At 34.8% G+C, this 19,628-nt stretch overlaps 1 protein-coding gene across 1 annotated transcript; it reads right to left on the bottom strand.

Moving 5' to 3' along the window:
* Positions 1–252: 252 nt before the first annotated feature.
* On the bottom strand, positions 253–6,624 carry LOC132800364 (uncharacterized mitochondrial protein AtMg00810-like). The gene is made up of 2 exons (XM_060813876.1): positions 6,516–6,624; positions 253–1,619 (listed from the first exon to the last, which is right to left on the bottom strand). Exons 1-2 carry the CDS (start codon positions 6,622–6,624, stop codon positions 733–735), a joined length of 996 nt encoding a protein of 331 aa, XP_060669859.1. The 3' UTR covers positions 253–732.
* Between the last annotated feature and the right edge of the window lie 13,004 nt (positions 6,625–19,628).

Genomic DNA, 19,628 nt, shown 5'->3' with positions numbered 1-19,628 from the left:
AGTGACTAAACTCATAGCCTGATGTTTAGCATTGGTGCTGGACCTTGAAATGGTAGGTTGCTTCTTTGATTTCCCTAATATACAATAACTCCACAGAAAATGCAATATCTGGAAGTGCTTTGTCTTGTCACAAGGTGAAAAGGTTGTTTGGTAGGTAAGAAAATGCACGAAAAAGACTGAAATAGAGAGAAAACAGAGAGAAGAACAGAGAGAAGAAGAAGAAAAGAAAAATGAATTTCTGCATTAATGTTTTTCAACTTTTTCTGAATGAACAGTACATATAATTATATCACTTAACAACTCACACATGCTTTCTCTTTAAGCTACAGTTGTAACAAACCAAGCACGTGACTAATCCAACTACTATAACAAAACAGAAACATGTGGCTTTCTTAAGCCTCTTTGACTCTCGTAAGCTGACGTGGAGGATATGACAATACTCTAACACCCCTTACAAACAGAAGATTGCTAGAAACTGAAGACTTCTGTTTGAAAAACAGCAAGGAACAGAAGACCAAAATTAAGATTGAGAGAGAGAAACAATATTCAGCTTAGACTGAAGAAATTGAAACCTTGTTGTTCCAAGAGCTTTAGGTTTGTTCAAGAGTAGGAACATAGTGTATTTCAAGAAGTCCTTGTAAAACCTTTTCACGGATGTAGTGTATGTCAATTTCAATGTGTTTGGTTCTAGAATGAAACACTGGATTATAAGCAAGAGCAATAGCTCCTAGATTATCTGACCACACAGTAGGTGGTGGCAAATCCAGTTGCAACTCTTTGGTTAGCTCCATTAACATTAGCCAAAGCCCTATATTCAGCTTCTGTGCTTGATCTGGCAACAACATGTTGTTTTCTTGCACTCCACGAAATCACATTGGGGCCTAAGAACACACAATAGCCACTGCAAGATCTTCTGTCATCAGGACAGCTTGCCCAATCACTGTCAGTAAAAGCATGAAAAACTATCTTGTTCATATCAGGAACTTTGAAATGTAATCCATAATGTATTGTACCATTTAGATAACGAAGAAGTCTTTTGCATGCATTCCAGTGGCTAGTTATGGGAGAATGAACAAATTGACAAAGCTTGTTCACAGAGAAAGTAATTTCTGGCCGTGTTATAGTCAAATACTGAAGAGCTCCCACAATACTTCGATATTCTTCTAGATTAGTTAAAAGATCCCCTTCATGAGCGGACAATTGATTACCTATTCGCATTGGAGTTGGAACACTCTTGGCTTGAGTCATTCTTGTCTCTGTCAGCAAATTTCGAATATACTTAGCTTGAGATAAGATAAAACCAGTAGAATAACAATGAACTTCAATTCCTAAGAAATAATGAAGAGCTCCAAGATCTTTTAGAGAAAATTCTGAATTCGATCCTTTGATTAACTTTTCAATAAAACTAAAATTGGAACCACTAATGATTATGTCATCAACATACATAAGAAAAAGGACATGTACCTTTGAATTTTTTAAAATGAATAAAGAAGAATCTGCTACTGAGTTGATAAAGCCACGGTGATGCAAAGAACACTTAAGTTTCTCAAACCAAGCTCTTAGAGCTTGTTTAAGGCCATAGAGAGCCTTGTTTAGCCGACAAACATGAGTTGGGTAAGCTGGATTAACATATCCTTCAGGTTGAGACATAAAAACAACTTCTTGCAAGTCTCCATTCAAGAAAGCATTGTTGAAATCTATTTGCTTTATAGGTCAGTTGTATGTTAAAGCCAAGCTAAGTATAAGTCTAATAATTATAGGCTTCACAACAGGACTAAAAGTTTCAAAGAAATCAAAACCAGGTTTTTGATGAAATCCTTTGGCAACTAAACGTGCTTTATACTTATCAATAGTGCCATCAGATTTGTGTTTTATTCGAAAAACCCATTTATTTCCAACACATTCATATCAGTAGAATATCCAAGTATTATTTTTCACCAAAGCTTGATACTCACTGTCCACTGCAGCTTTCCATTTGTCATGATGTAAGGCTTGCTCAACATTAACTGGTTTTGTTTCAGATGAAAAATCTGGTTGAAGAGAAGTTGCAACAAGATTAGTAGAATTGGTGGCTACACATGTTTGAGAGAATAAAGCCTTAGTCTTACTGATACCACTCTTTGATCGGGTTTGCATAGGGTGAATGTAGTGTTGACAAGGTAAATCAACATATAACTTGATTTCTGGGAGAGAACCTGAAGGAGAAGAACCACCAGCAGTATCAGTAGTTTCATTTAACTCAGACAAGCTGTCAAATTGATTAGACAATGGTAAAGAAATATCAGACAAATCATTAGGTGAGGATTGATCTAAAATTCCAACTGCATTTGGTGTAGATAGTGCAGGTACACATTTATCAGAAGATGCATGTAGCTGCTTATTAGTTGAAGTTGATGAAACAGAAGGTAAGACCTATTGTAGAACTGGCAAAGTAGATGCTGTCCATCATGAGTCCTTTGTGTGCACTGAAGCTTTTGTAGTTGAAGAGAAACCATAAGCAAATGGAAAATCAGTTTCATTAAATTCAACTGACTTAGCAATATGAATTTTTCCAGATGCATCTAAGCATTTATAGCCTTTATGCTTCTGACTATAGCCAATGAAGACACATTTTGAAGTATGAAACTGAAACTTTTCTTAGAAAAGGATAACAAGCACATTCGAACACTTTGAGAAAAGTGTAATCAGGTACTCTGTTGTATAAATTCTAAAAGGGACTATAAAACTCTAGAGTAATAGTTGGCAGCCTGTTAATAACAAAGACAGCAGCACTGAAAGCTTCCCACCAAAATTGAAGTGACATATGTGCTTGAGCAAACATTGATAATCCTACTTCAACAATGTGTCGATGTTTTCTTTTAGCTTTTCCATTTTGAGCATGAGTGTGTGCACAAGGTGTCTCATCATAATATTATGTTTCTTGAGATAAGGTAAAAAGCAACGAAACTCACCACCCTAGTCAGTTTGAACACACTGAATTTTGTGAGAAGTATGCCTTTCAATCTTTCTATGAAAATCAACAAAACAACTTAAGGCTTCTGACTTTGCTTTCAAAGGATAAAGCCACGTAAACCTGGTACAATCATCCAGGAAATGAATATAATATCTAAACCCTTCTTTAGAAAGAGTAGGAGCTGGTCCCCACAAGTCTGAATGAATTAGTTCCAGTGGCTTACTGGTTTTGGTAGTAGAACTATGAAAAGTTTGCATATGCTGTTCACCCAACTGACATGCTTCACAAAAAATCAAATTGTCTTTATTGAACTTAGAAAACTGATTACAAAGTTTCATCACTTTTTGTACAATAACTGATGACACATGTCCTGACCATTGATGCAAGAGATTTAGATCAACATCCTTTTGATCACTACTTTGAGAAGTATTCAATCCTCTTGACTGTTGTTTAAAACAGCCACTTGTACAGCTTCCTTCAATCATTTTTGAACCAGTGGATGACTGAATAGATTCTAAACTAGTAGATGACTTAACACAGTTGTCATCATTATTAGCAGTAGACAAAAGACCAGACACAACACATCCTGTATTACACAAGTTCAACAAAGTATTACTGACTCCAAACAAGATTGAATCAACAACAACATCCTTATGTCTTCGAGGCCAATTTCCAAGCTGCCTTTGATCAGGTATCTCGAGCCTATAAAGACCACCTTCAAGTATTCCTTTGAGAACTGTTACTTCCTGATATTTGTCCTTAAGCAAACAGTGATTAGAATAAAAATCCACAGTAATAGGATTGTCTTGAGTCAATTGTGAAATACTAATAGTTTCTTAGCTATATGAGGAACAACCAGTATATTCTTCAATATTAAATAATATGCAGCAAAACAAGGTAATGAAGTTCCTCCTAAACCAGTAATTTGAAGTCCTTGACCATTACCAACTAAAAGCTGGTTCTTACCATTGTAATCAACATGTGGCAGCAAATTTTGAGCATCTCCAACCACATGATTTGTGGCTCCACTGTTCAAATACCAATTAGGATCACCAATAATGACTGGGGCAGCAAAATTCACCATATACCATGAACCAAGTCCAGTATAGTAAAAATCAGTGACCAAAGCTTGGTTATGAGGCATATGTTGTGCTGGCACTCCATTATTAGTGATAGCAGGATGACCAAGTTGATTGTAAGACTGTGCAGGAGCTCCTTGCAACTGAAAAGTTTGCCCAAGACCATTGAAGTTTGGCAAAATTGTAAAGTTGCCACCAAAAGCATTATATCCCGCATGAGAACCAAAAAAAGGACCAAAGAGCATATGAGGAAAGACTGGTGTAGAAAAACTGAGGCCAAGTCCAGAGTTATAAGCAGCGGGATGTTCAGAAAATTGTGGTAAAAATGTCTTATTTGCAACATGACCTCCATTACTGAATGAACTATCACCAAAAGTTCTTGTAGCAACAGCATTACTGTACTGATTGTTTTTATGGTAAACACACACCAGTGCCACATGTCCAATCCTACTACACAGTTGACATTGAGGTCTGCCTCTATTACCAAAAACTCTACCTCTGCCGCGACCTATTATCTTTTCTAAATGGAATTCCAGTATAGTCCAGTCCTTGAGAAACACCAAAGTGTCCAGAATTGGCATTATAACCCTTCTTATGATTCTGTCTTGATGAATCAGTATAATGCCCAGAACTTGAGTTATAACTTCTATCACTACTCATATTTCTATCAATAGGTCCTTGATTTAATTTTCCATCAACACCAGACATGTTAGCATAAGCACCATTAGAGTGAATCACTTAATTAGGTCCAGTAAATGATATACCAGATATGCAAGAACCATTTGACTGTGATCCATCGTGAGACACAATAGTACTAGTTCCAGATTTTGCAGTAACAAGATTAGTAGAGGAAACATTGCTTAAGTCAAAGGTTACAGAAGAATGTAACTGTAAAAGCTTCATTTCATAAGCAATTAAGTGATTCTGCACTTCCTCAATAGTGTATTGTTCTGGTTTCATGCCCAAAATATTAGCAATTGGTTTATAATCTGACTCTAATCCTCCAAGAATATAGGTAATCAAATCAGTTTCAGAAACATCATCTCCTGCTGCCACAAGATTATTCACTAAATTTTTCATCTTAAGAATGAAAGCATCCATACTAAGACTCCCCTTTCTAGTGTTTTGCACAAGTTTTCGATAATGCAGTACCTCATTGTGTGACTTTGCAGCATATCTATTCTCAATAGCATTCCACAAACTAAATGTAGAATCTTTGCCAACAAAATGCCCAGATATTTCAGATGAGATTGTACCTTTCAACCAACCAAGTAGAAATTGGTCTTGAATATACTAGTTCTCCTTTTGTTGACAAAAATCATCTGCATTCGACTCATCCAAATCACCATTGACAACTGAGCTTGACCTACGTTGCTCATTATGAATTGCTTCTTCAAAGGTTGGAAATTCAATGAACTTGATGAATTTGTAACCCTTGAGAATTGGCAAGATCTGAGAACGCCACACAAAGAAATTGCCGTCGTCAAGCTTAATCAGGTTGGTTGGAAACGACGAAACCATAAGGACTTGACCAGTTCCAGCCATTATACTTAGCTCTGATACTGTGAAAAGGCTGTTTGGTAGGTAAGAAAATGCACGAAAGAGACTATAAATATAGAGAAAACAGAGAGAAGAACAGAGAGAAGAAGAAGAAAAGAAAAATAAGAAAAATGAATTTCTGCATTAATGTTTTTCAACTTTTTCTGCATGAACAGTACATGTATTTATATCACCTAATAACTCACACATGCTTTCTCTTTAAGCTCTAGTTGTAACAAACCAAGCACGTGACTAAGCGAACTGTTATAACAAAACAAAAACATGTGGCTTTCTTAAGCCTCTTTGACTCTCATAAGCTGACGTGGAGGATATGACAATACTCTAACACAGGGCGACCAACACAAATCGCATTAGTACAATAACGAATGATTCTTTTAACTTCCTTGAAATGTTGAAGGCTAAGAGTTTGAAAATACTGGCAAGCTCAATTTATAGCTTATTGAATATCTAGTCTCGTGAATTTTAAGTATTGTAAAGCACCCACTAGAATGCGAAACTCTATCGCATCTACTGGCATGTTGTCATCAAAAACTGGAGTTGTCTTAACTGGTATTAAAGCCTGCATGGAACATGCTTAAAGCATAGAAGCCCTGGCGAAGAGATCATTAGTATAATTGATTTATGACAAAAAAGGACCTCCATTAAAATATTTTAACTTCTAAGCCAAGGAAATAATGAAGCTTCCTAAATCCTTCAAGGCAAAATAAACACTGAGAGTTTTAATAAAATCAGTAACTAGATTAGGATTTGAACATCTTACCAACACATTATCAATATAGATTAATAGGAAGACAATGTCACCATTATTTTTGTCCACAAATAGTGAAGGATCTGTTCTATTGAGCAAAAAACCCATTACTATCAACCGATTTGATAATTTATCAAACCAAGCTCATGGAGTCTGCAGTTTAAGTCCATATAACAAACGTCCTTGAAATCTAACGGCTGTTCCATATAAACTTGTTCTTTAAGATCACCATGCAAGAATGCATTCTTAACTTCCAATTGTTTAAGAATCCAATTTGAAGTCATAGCAATATAGATAATTAGCTGAATTATGTAGCTTCTACAACAGGACTATAAGTTTCATCATAATCAACTCCTTCTATATATAAAACGTCTAGCTACTAACCTTGCTTTGTAATTATCAAGGCTTCCATCTTCCTAAGCTTTGTAGGAAAGACCCACTTCGAAATTACCACATTTATGCTAGCAGGTTGTGGTGTCAAATTGCATGTTTTATTTTTGTTAAACGCATCTAATTCACCAAGCATTTTATCTATCCATTTTGGAAATTTCATGGTTATTTTAATTGTTTTCGGCACAGGTATGGTAGAGAGTTGAATGATTAATGCTTGATGTGAATCATCATGAGGAAATAGTTCACTTTTTTTTTTTTGGATGTTTTCGAAGCTGAGTTCTAGTGAGCATTAGATGTAACGTTGAACTGGATTTTTGGCAGGTCGCAAGGTTGATAAATCAATAAATAGTATGGTAGAGAGTTGAATGATTAATGCTTGATGTGAATCATCATGAGGAAAAAGTTCACTTCTTTTTTTTGGATGTTTTCGAAGCTGAGTTCTAGTGAGAATTAGATGTGAACGTTGAGCTGGATTTTTGGCAGGTGGCAAGGTTGGTAAATCAATAAATAATTGATTTGAAATATCAGGATGAGAAGAAACTGATGAGAAGTTGAGTGGTTGCTTTAGCCATTTGATTCTATTGGATATGAAGAAATTGATGAGAACTTTGGAGAATTGTTTGAGAAAGTTGACGTTATTGCTAATGAGTCTTCTAACGGATTAGATATATTGACATTAGTTATTGGTGTGACAAATACAAGTAAATAATGTTTGTCCGTGCTTGGAGAGAAACGATCGGTGGCCATAGAATTTTGTTTTATTGGGACTTTCTCTACAGTGGGACTTGAATTAGAAAGTGAGAACTTTTCCTATGACACCACTCACCTACATCAGGATATGTGGTAAGTTAAAGAGAGTCCTACACAATAAAGTTTGTATTTGAGTGAGAATATATGGAAAAAAGGATTCACTAAAAATAACGTGTCTAGAAAGATAAACCTTGTTATTTTGAGGATCAAGGCATCTATATCCCTTATGAGCTGGACTATAATCGATAAACATACATAGATATGAATTCTTTGTAAACTTATTGTCAGCGTAGGTAACGAAAACACCTGCAGCCAAGAACATTTATGCTGCCATAATCTGGATTGCATCCAGACAGTTTAAAATATGGTTTCTCCATGTTAAGAATTGAGGATGTCAATCTGTTTGTAAGATACACTACTAAGGAAGAAATATTGGCATGAAAAAGCATGGTTAATCTAAATTGATTGAAAAGGCATGAAAAAACATTGTTAATCTGAACTTGTAGGTTGTATGAGCTTGTTGAATTGATTTATTCTCATCCACGAGATCATAATGATACCAACACTTATTTGCACTATGATATGGATGAGTGCAAATCTGACAAATAACAGGAGTATTAACTAGGTTTTGATTCTAAAAATTACCTCCTTTTTTATCCGATTAAGATTGTTGATTTCGTCAAAATTTTCGGACCATTGCATTTCATCATTTTGTCTATTTTGAGATGATCGTCCAGTAGATGTGGAACCATGTCCTCGAGAGTTGAAGCTACGACCACAACCTTTTTTCCTCATCCTTGTTGACTTGCAAAGGCTTGGTGATGATCTAGTTAAGACCTTTCTTCTGATTGATTGCTTTGTAGAATTTGTTCATGACTTCCCAGTGCTAAGACCAATTAAGAGTATGAAGGGTAGGGTGTCTTTGAAAGCGTAGCCAATCTGAAAGTCTGGTACTTAGAACAGATTCCTCTTGATGTCTTTGAAAGCATAGCCAATCTGAAAGTCTGGTACATAGAACCGATTCCTCTTGATAAATGAAAATATTTATCAAGTCTTGAATAGGTTTTCCAATTGCGGCCAGATTATCGCGTAATGAATTAAACTGCTTGATCTAAGCATCCATTGCACTAGTTCCTTTCTTCAAATTCATTAAGCTATCTGGGAGAAAGAATTCCTTCTCCTTGGTGGTAGGTAAAAGTTGGTCCTCAATTTCGCTCCAAATAAAGATCGTAGTATCTAGGTCAAAAGTAAAACTTTGCACATCAATGGACATAGTGCCAAGTAGCCATGTGACTAATAAACCATCATTGCTATTCCAAACTTCGAAATTTGGATTTGTTACAAGATTATGTGTGCCAGACTTGATCCATTGTTATGGCTTCTCAGCATTTGCAGGTGATGATAAATTCTGAGACTTTGAACAAGTGGCAAGATTTGGGCACCCAATAACAAATAGTTTATGGTGTCTAGGTTAATTGAAATTAAGCTAAAGCATTGGTGAAATTATTGAATAGCAAGCTTTTATGAGAGAAGCTACATTTAGATTAAGCATGGAAATCGATTTCTACTTCGATACCATGATAAAATTATAAAAGGATAATAATTGAAACACAAGTAATACTTGAAACTTTCCTCTATACATTTAGTCAAAACTGACCACAATAATTACATGAACAATCATGATGACCACTACAGGACTGTTACAGATGATTATAATACAACTGCTCAAGCTATGGTATTATCAAGTACAACCACTCTCGATAATATCAAGTATAGCTATTTTGAAGATTAGCTTTAATCCTAGCACTGGTGGACTCCTTCTTTAAGCAAACTAAAACTAACATATTTCTGTCATGTCTTTCTTTGTTGATGTGTCCTTTTTTACTGCTTACTGCTTTTGATAGAATATTATGATTATTAGTATTCATATAATTTAAATATGAATAATTGAATTTTAAAAAACTAAATTAATTAAAAGATAAATCAATTAAATATTATCACATCATTTTCATATTTTTAAATTTTTAAATTTGATAAATATTTTACTAACTCTATTATTATTATTACTATTATTCAACTTTTCTACCATAGAAAGTGAAACAGGCCATTTCTCTTATGCAAATAAATAGGCCAGATTAATTTTAGATTAGTTTATAAGGTAAAATTTGTGAGATCCCACATCTGTTGAAAATGAGAATGAAGCATGGCTTATAAGGGTGTGGATACCTTTCCCTTGTGACGCATTACGTGGTCTCACAGAGACGTATAGAAAACTGTGAGGGGTAGGATTGGGCTCACCACTTAGCTTCCAAAGTGGATAATATCAATGTTGGGACTTGCAGGTGAAGGGATGGGACCCCTAACCACTATGACGCGTTTTAAATCCATGAGGGCGGGGCTCAAAGAGAACAATATCACATGCAGGTGGACTGGACTGTCGGGGCTCAAAGAGAACAATATCACATGCAGGTGGACTGGACTGTTACAGGTGGTATCAGAGCCAGTACCTGGATCGGTGTGCTAGTGAGTACGCTGGGCCTTAAGGGGGTGGATTGTGAGATCCCACATCGATTGGAAAGGAGAACGAAGCATGCCTTATAAGAGTGTGGATACCTTTCCCTTGTGAAGCGTTTTAAATCCATGTGGGTGGGACCCAAAGCGGACAATTTGTGAAATCTCACATAGGTTGGAAAGGGGAACGAAGCATGTCTTATAAGAGTGTAGATACCTGTCCCTTGTGAAGCATTTTAAATTCGTACGGGCAGGGCCCAAAGCGAACAATATCACATGTGGGTGGACTGGGCTGTTACGGTTGGTATCAGAGCCAGTACTCAATGTGCCAGCGAGGACGCTCGACCCCAAGGGGGGTGGATTGTGAGATCCCACATCGGTTGGAAAGGCGAACGAAACATGCCTTATAAGGATGCAGATACATTTCCCTTGTGATGAGTTACGTCGTCTCACAAAGACACGTAGAAAACCGTGAGAGGTAGGATTGAGCCACCATCTAGCTTCCAAAGAGGACAATATCATGGTTGGGCCTAGGAGGCCCGGGCTAGTGGGACTGGTAGGCGAAAGGGTGGGATCCCTAACCATTATGATGCGTTTTAAATCCATATGGACAGGCCCAAAGCGGACAATATCACATGTGAGTAAACTGGGCTGTTACAAAATTTGATTATAAATTTATAGATAACCAGTCAAATAAGGTTGATTTAGATGGTATACTCTTTATATCTACACTTAATAGGTTATGGGTTTAAGACATTAGAAAACAAAAATTGGTTCAAATCTTTTGTTGACGATCAAAGGGAAGATTTTAAATGGCATGAGGCATAAAAAGCGGCAGGGTCTAACCTTAAACTTTGTGAGTCTAAGTGTGCATATGAATACGATATTTTATATTTTTATTATTATTTTAATTATCCCAAAACCATTAAATTAATAATCTAATACATATGTAATTTGAAAGTTAATATTTATATGAATATTAATCTAGTGTATGGAATTTAAATAAATTTGTAAGAGGTAAATATAAAATATTTATTGACATTTTTTTTTCCGACAAAAAATAAATTTAAACTATATAATTTTCAAATTTTGAACAAACAATAAAGCTTAAAATTGTAAATACTATAATTACTTAATACCTTAAAAAATTATTTAATTTACAACTATAATAATGTCTATTTTAACTTTAGTAGTATATTTGATATTACAAAATTAAATAAAAGGCCCACCTTTGATGCTTAGGCTCTTGTCTTCTCAAGCCTTGGACGGTGAAAAAAAAAAAAAAGCTATTCTAATTTCATCCATATATTTTTATTTATTTTATTTCTTTTCTTTCATCTTTTTCTCTCGCTCTCACTTTCATACGCTAGAGCCTCCATTTATGGAAAGAATAAAATCCACGTCACCTTTTAGATTGAAGATGGAAAATTTAGTCTCAATAACATAGATATATATCTTTTGACAACATTATTAGTTTTAATTTTTTTTTAATTTTTTTTATCTTATTATGTATAATTTATTTATGTTAAATATTAGTTAATATATAGTCAGAAATTTTAGACAAATATTAACTTAAAGGAAAGGAAAAAAAATAAATAAATAACCAATATAATTTAAAATTGTGTTCGATTTTTTTTCTATCTCTTAATTTAATTGTTTACTTTAGATGGGTGACAACTCTAATTAAAATTAACACACATTTGTCATAAGAAACTACACGCTATTTGATATAAACAAAAAATGAAAAAAAAAATAAATAAAACCCACCACATTACCTTTATTTATTTTTTCCAATAGACTACCCGATCTCCAAAAAGCACAACCTCCAAGACATTCGACTCATGTTTTTTAGTTCAACGTCTCTCAATATGGACATCTAACTCATGATGAAGAAGAGATTTTCTACTTTTGTTTCGGAAAAGAAAGCTCAAAGTAACTGAAATTGTGAAGAAGAAGAAGATAACAAAAAGTAACAATATACATATATATATATATATATATATATATATATATATATATATGTATTGAACATATATGTGTGTGTGGATGAATGTGGAACATATATGCATCTTGAACATATAATTATCTCATCCAATTTGTATAGTTAATTTGTTTCTAAAATCAATTTGCTAATTATGAATTTCAATTATTTAACATTGATATTAATAAAATTAACAAATTGTTATTTATATATTGATATATCTTCAATACTGATATAGCTTTTTGTTTTTTATTTTCAATCAATGTCACTAGTAATGATAACATGATGAAACTTCTATTATCATAAATAGTAAAAGCTCCAGCTATTGGATTTATGCTTTTGAAGCAGGCTAATCCACGATCAGGATCCTTGTTTAATAATGGACCGTGGGATATCCAAACTAGCTCATTAAATGACAGAGCCCGTTTAACTGATTATTAAGATATAAGAATGAGCCCATTAATTGGGCCCAAGGTATTATGAAACCTTAGGAGGATTATGGTTAGTAGTGTATAAATACACTACTTACTAGCATCCAGAAAGAGGTTTTTATGTATTATTTTCTAGAGAGTGTGAATTTCAATGGAAGATAAAACACCTTGAGAGAAAAACAGAAATTGTGAATTTCAGAGTATTTTTTACATTAACTTTCTTATTTCTTTTGTGATTAGGTGTGTCCACACGCAAATCTGTTACTTAGAGAATAGTTTGGAAGGTCCTGCGTAAAAGGTTAGTAAAATATAATGGATAGTGACATAATTTATCACATGCTTTATTTAATATTGATTAGGCTTCCGCTGTGTGTATGATTCCATCATTTGGTATCAGAGCCAATATTGAATCGTTGTGTGATAAATCGAATCCTTTGTTTTTTATTTTTCACATATATGTGATGTATATTAGATATATGGCACCTAGGATTCATCTTATTTATAATTTTTGTATTATGAATGAATGATTTGGTTTTGTCCTTAATCCATGGTAGATTTTTGCTTGTATTTTTTTTTTCTTTTTTGGGATGTAACAAGGAGGCTAATCATAAGATTAGGTTTCCTCCTTGATTGATTTATTTAATTATTTTTCCTGCAATTTTATTTGAATTTTTATATGTAAATTCAAATTTATTGGAAAAATATGTAAAAGCACTCGAGCAAAACTGTATATATGTTACCATTCATAATTTTTTGGAGCCAATTGTAGCCGTTTTTTTGACAAAACAACACCAGGAACAAATGTAGGACACGGAGGAGGATCAACGGGAGGTGGATCGCTATCGGAAATGGTTTCACGCACCCACACGCATCACCCAAAGTGGTTGCGAGTGGGTTTCATACGCCTGATTTCAGACAGCATGTGGGGGTGCATGCAACATTGGAATGTGATGATTTTTGGTCAGTTGGTTCCGTTGGAAGTGATGTACAATTTTGTGATGATCCGAGTTTTGTATGGAGGATGACGGTGGTTTTGGTGCTCGAGATCAATAAAGGACATGTCAGGGTTTTGTGTTTTTTAGGCTAAATACCCTAGAAACCAAATCTAACTTAGCCCACACTCTATAGACTTGCAAGAATTGAAGGAAAGAAGAAGTGCAGGCCAAATATCAAGTTGGGCTTCTTGGCCTTTTTAGGCTTATAATTTTCTTTTCTAGGAAACCATGGATTAGGACTTATTAATTATTCTATGTTTATAATTGTTTAAATTATATGGATATAACATGTAATATGTCCTTGACATGCCATTAAAAATAGGCCGTGCCATATAATTGCATCATTTGATATATACATGTGCATAATAATATTTGTTTTACCTAGTTAATATTATTATGGAAAACCCTAATTAATTAATATAAAATATTGAATGAGTGAAGGTTAAAAGTTAATTCAATTAATTTGAAACCTGGGGCTCCATTAAGGGTCCAACAATAAAATAGTTATGTGATGTCCTAACAGATAAGCATGATCGGATCTTATTGAATTGAATCTAAAATAATTTTAAAATTTTAATGAGGTTGTACGGCCCAACGTCGACAATACTTAGATATTAAAGATCATTTTGAAATTAAATTAATGGTTATTACATTTAATTGTAGTGACATTAATAATCCTCCCAACGAGACTCTTTTAGTGTTATTAAAAGCCCAAAGATTATTGAAACAATGGTTGATTTTTAAAATTAATTTTGAATGATGTGTGTTTGTGTTATCTGAGATGGCTCTATCCAAGGAGGTAAGTTTTTAAGGAGTCTTTGACCCATCTCACTTTTTCTGGGAGCTGACTTGGTAAGACACTATACATATCGGGTTCAAAAAGTTTTATTTTTTTAATCAATTTTGAGTGGTATGTGTTGGTATAATATAAGAAGGTTCTATCTAAGGAGGTAGGCTTTTAAAGAGTTTGAGACCCACCTCACCTTTCCTGGGAGCTAATTTAGTAGGACATTAAAACATACCATGTTCAAAGTTTGATTTATTACAAATGTCTTGCCCAACGTAAGTATTTATAATGGAAATTAAATTATTATTACAATAAACATTAATAATAAGTAGTTTAAGGGATCTACATATTTATATGTTTGTTATGTTGATTACGTGTTAATATGTGTGCATTTTAATTTTCAGAAAATGACATCTTTTAATCCTATAGCTACAATTTTGAATCAAAAACCATTGGATGGAAATAACTACGACCTATGGAAAACCAATCTCTACATTGTCTTTGATTTTGAGAAAGTTAAATCATTACAACAACTCCAAAACCTTAGGAGCCCGCTGCTAATGCTTCAGAGAAAACTAAGAAGCAATTTGCAGATTGGCAACGGGTGAATACAACAACTTGTCATTATATTCTTGCCAGCATTGCAGAACATCTGCAAAAGCAACTTGATAATTTGGAGTGTGTATCATAAATAATTCAGACTCTAGATGGGATGTTTGCTAAAAGTAACAGTACTGCTAGACAAACAGCTATAGGGGCACTGATGAACACTCGTATTACTGTAGGAAGTGTGCAGGACCATTGTCTAAAGATGATGGCGCATATCAGTATTGCAGAAGTGATGGGGCCCAAAGTAGAACAAGATATGAAGATAGACATGATATTGGAATATCTATCGGATAGCTTTAGTCAGCTTAAAATGAACTATAACATGAACAAACTGAAGCTTACTTTTGTTGATCAGATGCACGAGCTTGAGAGTGCTGAAAGGTCACTCGGGAATCAAAGAAGTGCTTATTATGCTGAAAGTTCCTCAAAACCTAAGGGAAAACCTAAAGGTGGAAAGAAGAACAAGAAGCAGAAGGGAACAGGTTCAGCTACCAAACCAGCTAAAATGAAGAAGTCAAAAGGCAAGTGCTTCAAGTGCAAACAGAAAGGTCACTGGAAGAAAGATTGCCCTAAATCAGGTCTGGGTAGTTTAAATGTTGTTGAGGCTTATTTAGTGGAGAATTACAATGATAAATGGATCATTGATTCAGGAGCCACTAACCATATTTATTACTTTTGCAGTGGTTCAAGCGAAGCAGCCCTTTGAGTAAAAGCCAAAGAAGCTTGAAGTTTGAAAATGGAGAATACATCTTCATAATGGCAGTAGGGCTAGTGGAGTTATATTTTGAGAATAAAATTTTAAGTTTGTCAGACAGTTTGTTTGTTGCGGATTTTAAGAGGAATTTGGTTTCTATTAGTTGTTTAGTTGAACATGGTTTAATAGTGCAGTTTAATTCCTTAGTTTTAATAAAGAGTAATAATACTTTTATTTGTTCCGGATTATTGATGAATAGTTTATATTTTTTAACTTCTTTGTCTTATAGTATAAATGCCATTAAACATACTGATGATGAGCAACTTCCATTATCTAAGAAAAGAAAGGTTTCAAATGAAACCTATCTATGGCATTTGCGATTATGTCATATTAATTCTAGCAGAATTCATGGTTTGGTTAAAAGTGTAATTTTAAATTCCTTAATCTTTGAACCTATACCAGTATGTGAATCATGTTTAGAAGGTAAAATGACAAAGAGGCCTTTCAGGACCAAAGGAAATCGTGCTATCATACAATTAGAATTGGTACATACTGATGTATGTGGACCAATAAGCTTTCAAGCCAGAGGTGGGTATGGGTATCTCATCACATTTACTGATGACTATTCAAGATATGATTATGTTTACTTAATGCGCCATAAGTCTAAAGCTTTTGATAAATTTCGAGAGTATGAGGCTGAGACAGAAAAGCAATTGGATGTCCATATCAAGCAGCTTCGGTCTGACCAAGGTGGTGAATACTTGTCTAAAGAGTTCAAATCTTACTTGGCTAAAGAAGGGATAGTTTCTCAATTATCATCACCTAGAGCGCCCCAGCAAAATGGAGTCTTTGAAAGGAGAAATAGAACCCTTTTAGATATGGTGAGGTTAATGCTTAGTTATTCATCATTACCTGAATCATTATGGGATATGCCTTAGTAACAGTTGTATACATACTAAACTTGATTTCATCTAAATATGTTTCAAAGACACCCACAAAATTATGGAAAGGGCACGAACCCAATTTAAACCATATTCGGATTTAAGGTGCCCCGACACATGTCTTAGCACAGAAATATAAAAAATTGAAATCTCGTATAGAAATGTGTATCTTTATTAGCTATCCAAGGGAACAAGAGGTGGAATATTTTATAATCCAAAGGAAAATAAGGTGATAGTGAGTACTTATGCCACTTTCTTAGAAGAGGATTATATGAACAATTTTAAACCTGAAAGTAAAGTGGTTCTTGAAGAGCTTGATTCAATTCGAGATCCACTAAAAACTCGTAGTTTTCCTCCCATATTTCTTGTTGATGTTCAAAGAGGGGAAAATGTACCCGAAGGTGAACAAACACATGAAACAGCTCAGGACCAAATTCAACAAACTCAAGAACAAGAACATAATGAAGAGATTGGCAGTGGGAGAATGATACATAAACCTACAAGGAATGCCTTGTTAGGAGAGACTTATCAAGTCATTCTGGATAATCTTGATGACAACCTTACCACATACAAAGAAGCATTCGAGGAGGTTGATGTGCAATAGTGGAGAAAAGCCATGGACCGGGAGATAGAATCTATGGATTCTAACTTAGTCTGGTCTCTTGTAAAAGCACCTAAAGAGGTAAAACCAATTGGATGTAAGTGGATTTACAAGAGAAAGAAAACACTAGATGGAAATTTTGAAACTTTCAAAGCTAGCTTGGTGGCAAAAGGTTATACCTAGAAACAATGTATAGATTATGATGAAACCTTTTCATCAGTAGCCATGCTTCAACCGGTTTGGATTCTCTTAGCTGTATTAATAGCTCTTGATTATAAGATTTGGCAAATGGATGTCAAAACAGCTTTTCTAAATGAGGAGCTGGAAAAGGATATCTATATGCAGCAACCGAAAGAGTTCATAGCAAAAGGTTAAGAACACATGGTTTGCAAGTTGCATAGGTCAATATATGGACTTAAGCAAGCACCTAGGTCACGGAACATCAGGTTTGATCAAGTTATCAAATCATACAGTTTTGAGAAAAGCCAGATGAACCATGCGTGTATAAAAAGATTCAAGATATAATGGTAGTTTTTTTTGTTCTTTATGTAGATGACATTCTGTTAATTGGAAACAATGTGAAAGTGTTGTTAGACGTAAATAGTTACTTGAAAGAGCAATTTGGTATGAAGGACTTAGGTGAAGCTAACTATATTCTAGGAAACAATCTTTTATGCTACTGGAAGAATAAGATGTTAGCTCTATCTCAAGCTTTCTGAATTGACAAAATAGTGACCAGGTTTGGCATGGAAAATTCCAAAAGGGGCCTTCTACCCTTTATACATAGAATTCAACTTTCTAAGGAGCAATAACCAAAAACCCCTGAAGAGAAAGAACTTATGAGTAAGAAACGTTATGCTTCGGCTGTTGGTAGTCTCATGTATGCCATGCTATATACCAGGCCAGATATCTACTATATAGTGTGTCAGGACCCGTCCAAAATTCCTTCCCCGGAACCCTGGACAGCCCTGATCCCAGGGAAACCCTACCGAACCCTCCAACGGAAAATCCGGCAGAGCCTCCCCTAAGGGATTTACTTACCACAAATTTACCTGCACTGAAAACACACTTCTAAAAACATCCTCTTATTCCTCCCACAAACTACAAATTGGTTCCACAAATTGCAGCACTTCAAAAGAAAACAACAGCAGCAACCCAGTGCAAGATAAATACAACAAGAGTGAAGAATTATTACAACTGCAATAAAAGAAGAACAGGGTACAGCACGAACTAAAACAGCGAGGAAGATCAAGTCCGCTCCGAGTGAACACCGACAACCTGGTACCTAGAGGAACGGAATTTAAGAGTGTGAGATGCTAATCATCTCAGTGAGCGACCCTACTACTATACCATATAATATCACAGTAATAAGTATAAATAATAATTATTTGGAAATAATATTTTCTCTCAAAACCCTTAAGATTCTCTCAGTTGGAAAGGTTCCCCTTTTAAAACATTTTCACAAAACCCTTTATTCATATTTCCCGAAAACCAAGACATCAATTAAATACCAGAAGCGGTAACAATTATATTTTTAATTCCAATTCAGTTTCCAAACATTTTATTTTTAAAACACAGTTCTGAAAATCATTTGATGCACCCACTATATACCAGTGGCGCCAGAGTACCCAGCGTCCCAAGGTACCGCCAGACAGGAGGTTATAGAAAGAAACCGGCATACGGTCGCGTGGCGTCCCACTGCGCCGCTGCTAACCTGGTGTCCCGGCCAAAGGGGGGTGGCCGCCCTCTCCGATGGCATCCACAGGACACCCTCATAATATCAACTGCGCGCTACTCACACCCACCTGCGCGCTAATCACAACCGTGTGCACACTAACCATATCACATATACCATATCACATAATCAGAACACCAGTACGTGCACGGTGCATCTAAAAATTATAAAATCCATAAATTTAAATCATAAAACAAATTTCACATTTTTCATAAGCATAGCGGGCATAATCCATCCGCTTGAACCGGGAAATTCTCCACAATTTCCTTATAATCCATACCATAAATTTCATGATTTTCAAATCCACCAACTCCCAAATCCATCAATTCAAATATCCACATTTGTTTTCCAAGCATAAATAATTTCTCGAAATATCATAATCAAATCCCATAATATTTCATGGGCATATTTTATAAAAATTGAAATCACCAACATAACCAAATATTTTCCTTGAAATATTTGAAATTCAAATCGTGCCCAATTTACCATTAAAACCACACCAATTTCAAAATCCTCAAAACCATAAAATAATTCCACACGGCATAAATTTGTAGAATTCGCATTTTCTTAAATCCAATAAATTCATAAATAATTCTACAATAAATCCAATAAATATTTGGCACATAGAAATTAAATTCCAAATATTTAATTCACACATAATATATTCATCAATTAAATTCCCCAAAATTAATTTGAAGGTGGGTCACTCACCTGGAGCACGCAATTAACCCATGATCCACTACGGGATCAATTCTACGACTCACCGGTGCTCCTAGAACAAAATTCACAGACAGTCAAATAAATTAATATTTTATTCGGGTAAATAATACCCGGTACCCGGGGGGTCAAAACACAAACGA

The sequence above is a fragment of the Ziziphus jujuba genome, chromosome 1 (assembly GCF_031755915.1).
Source record: "Ziziphus jujuba cultivar Dongzao chromosome 1, ASM3175591v1".
In the NCBI taxonomy this organism is placed as follows: Eukaryota; Viridiplantae; Streptophyta; class Magnoliopsida; order Rosales; family Rhamnaceae; genus Ziziphus; species Ziziphus jujuba.
The sequence above is the reverse complement of the archived record's forward strand: the minus strand, read 5'-3'. Positions and strand labels throughout refer to the sequence as shown.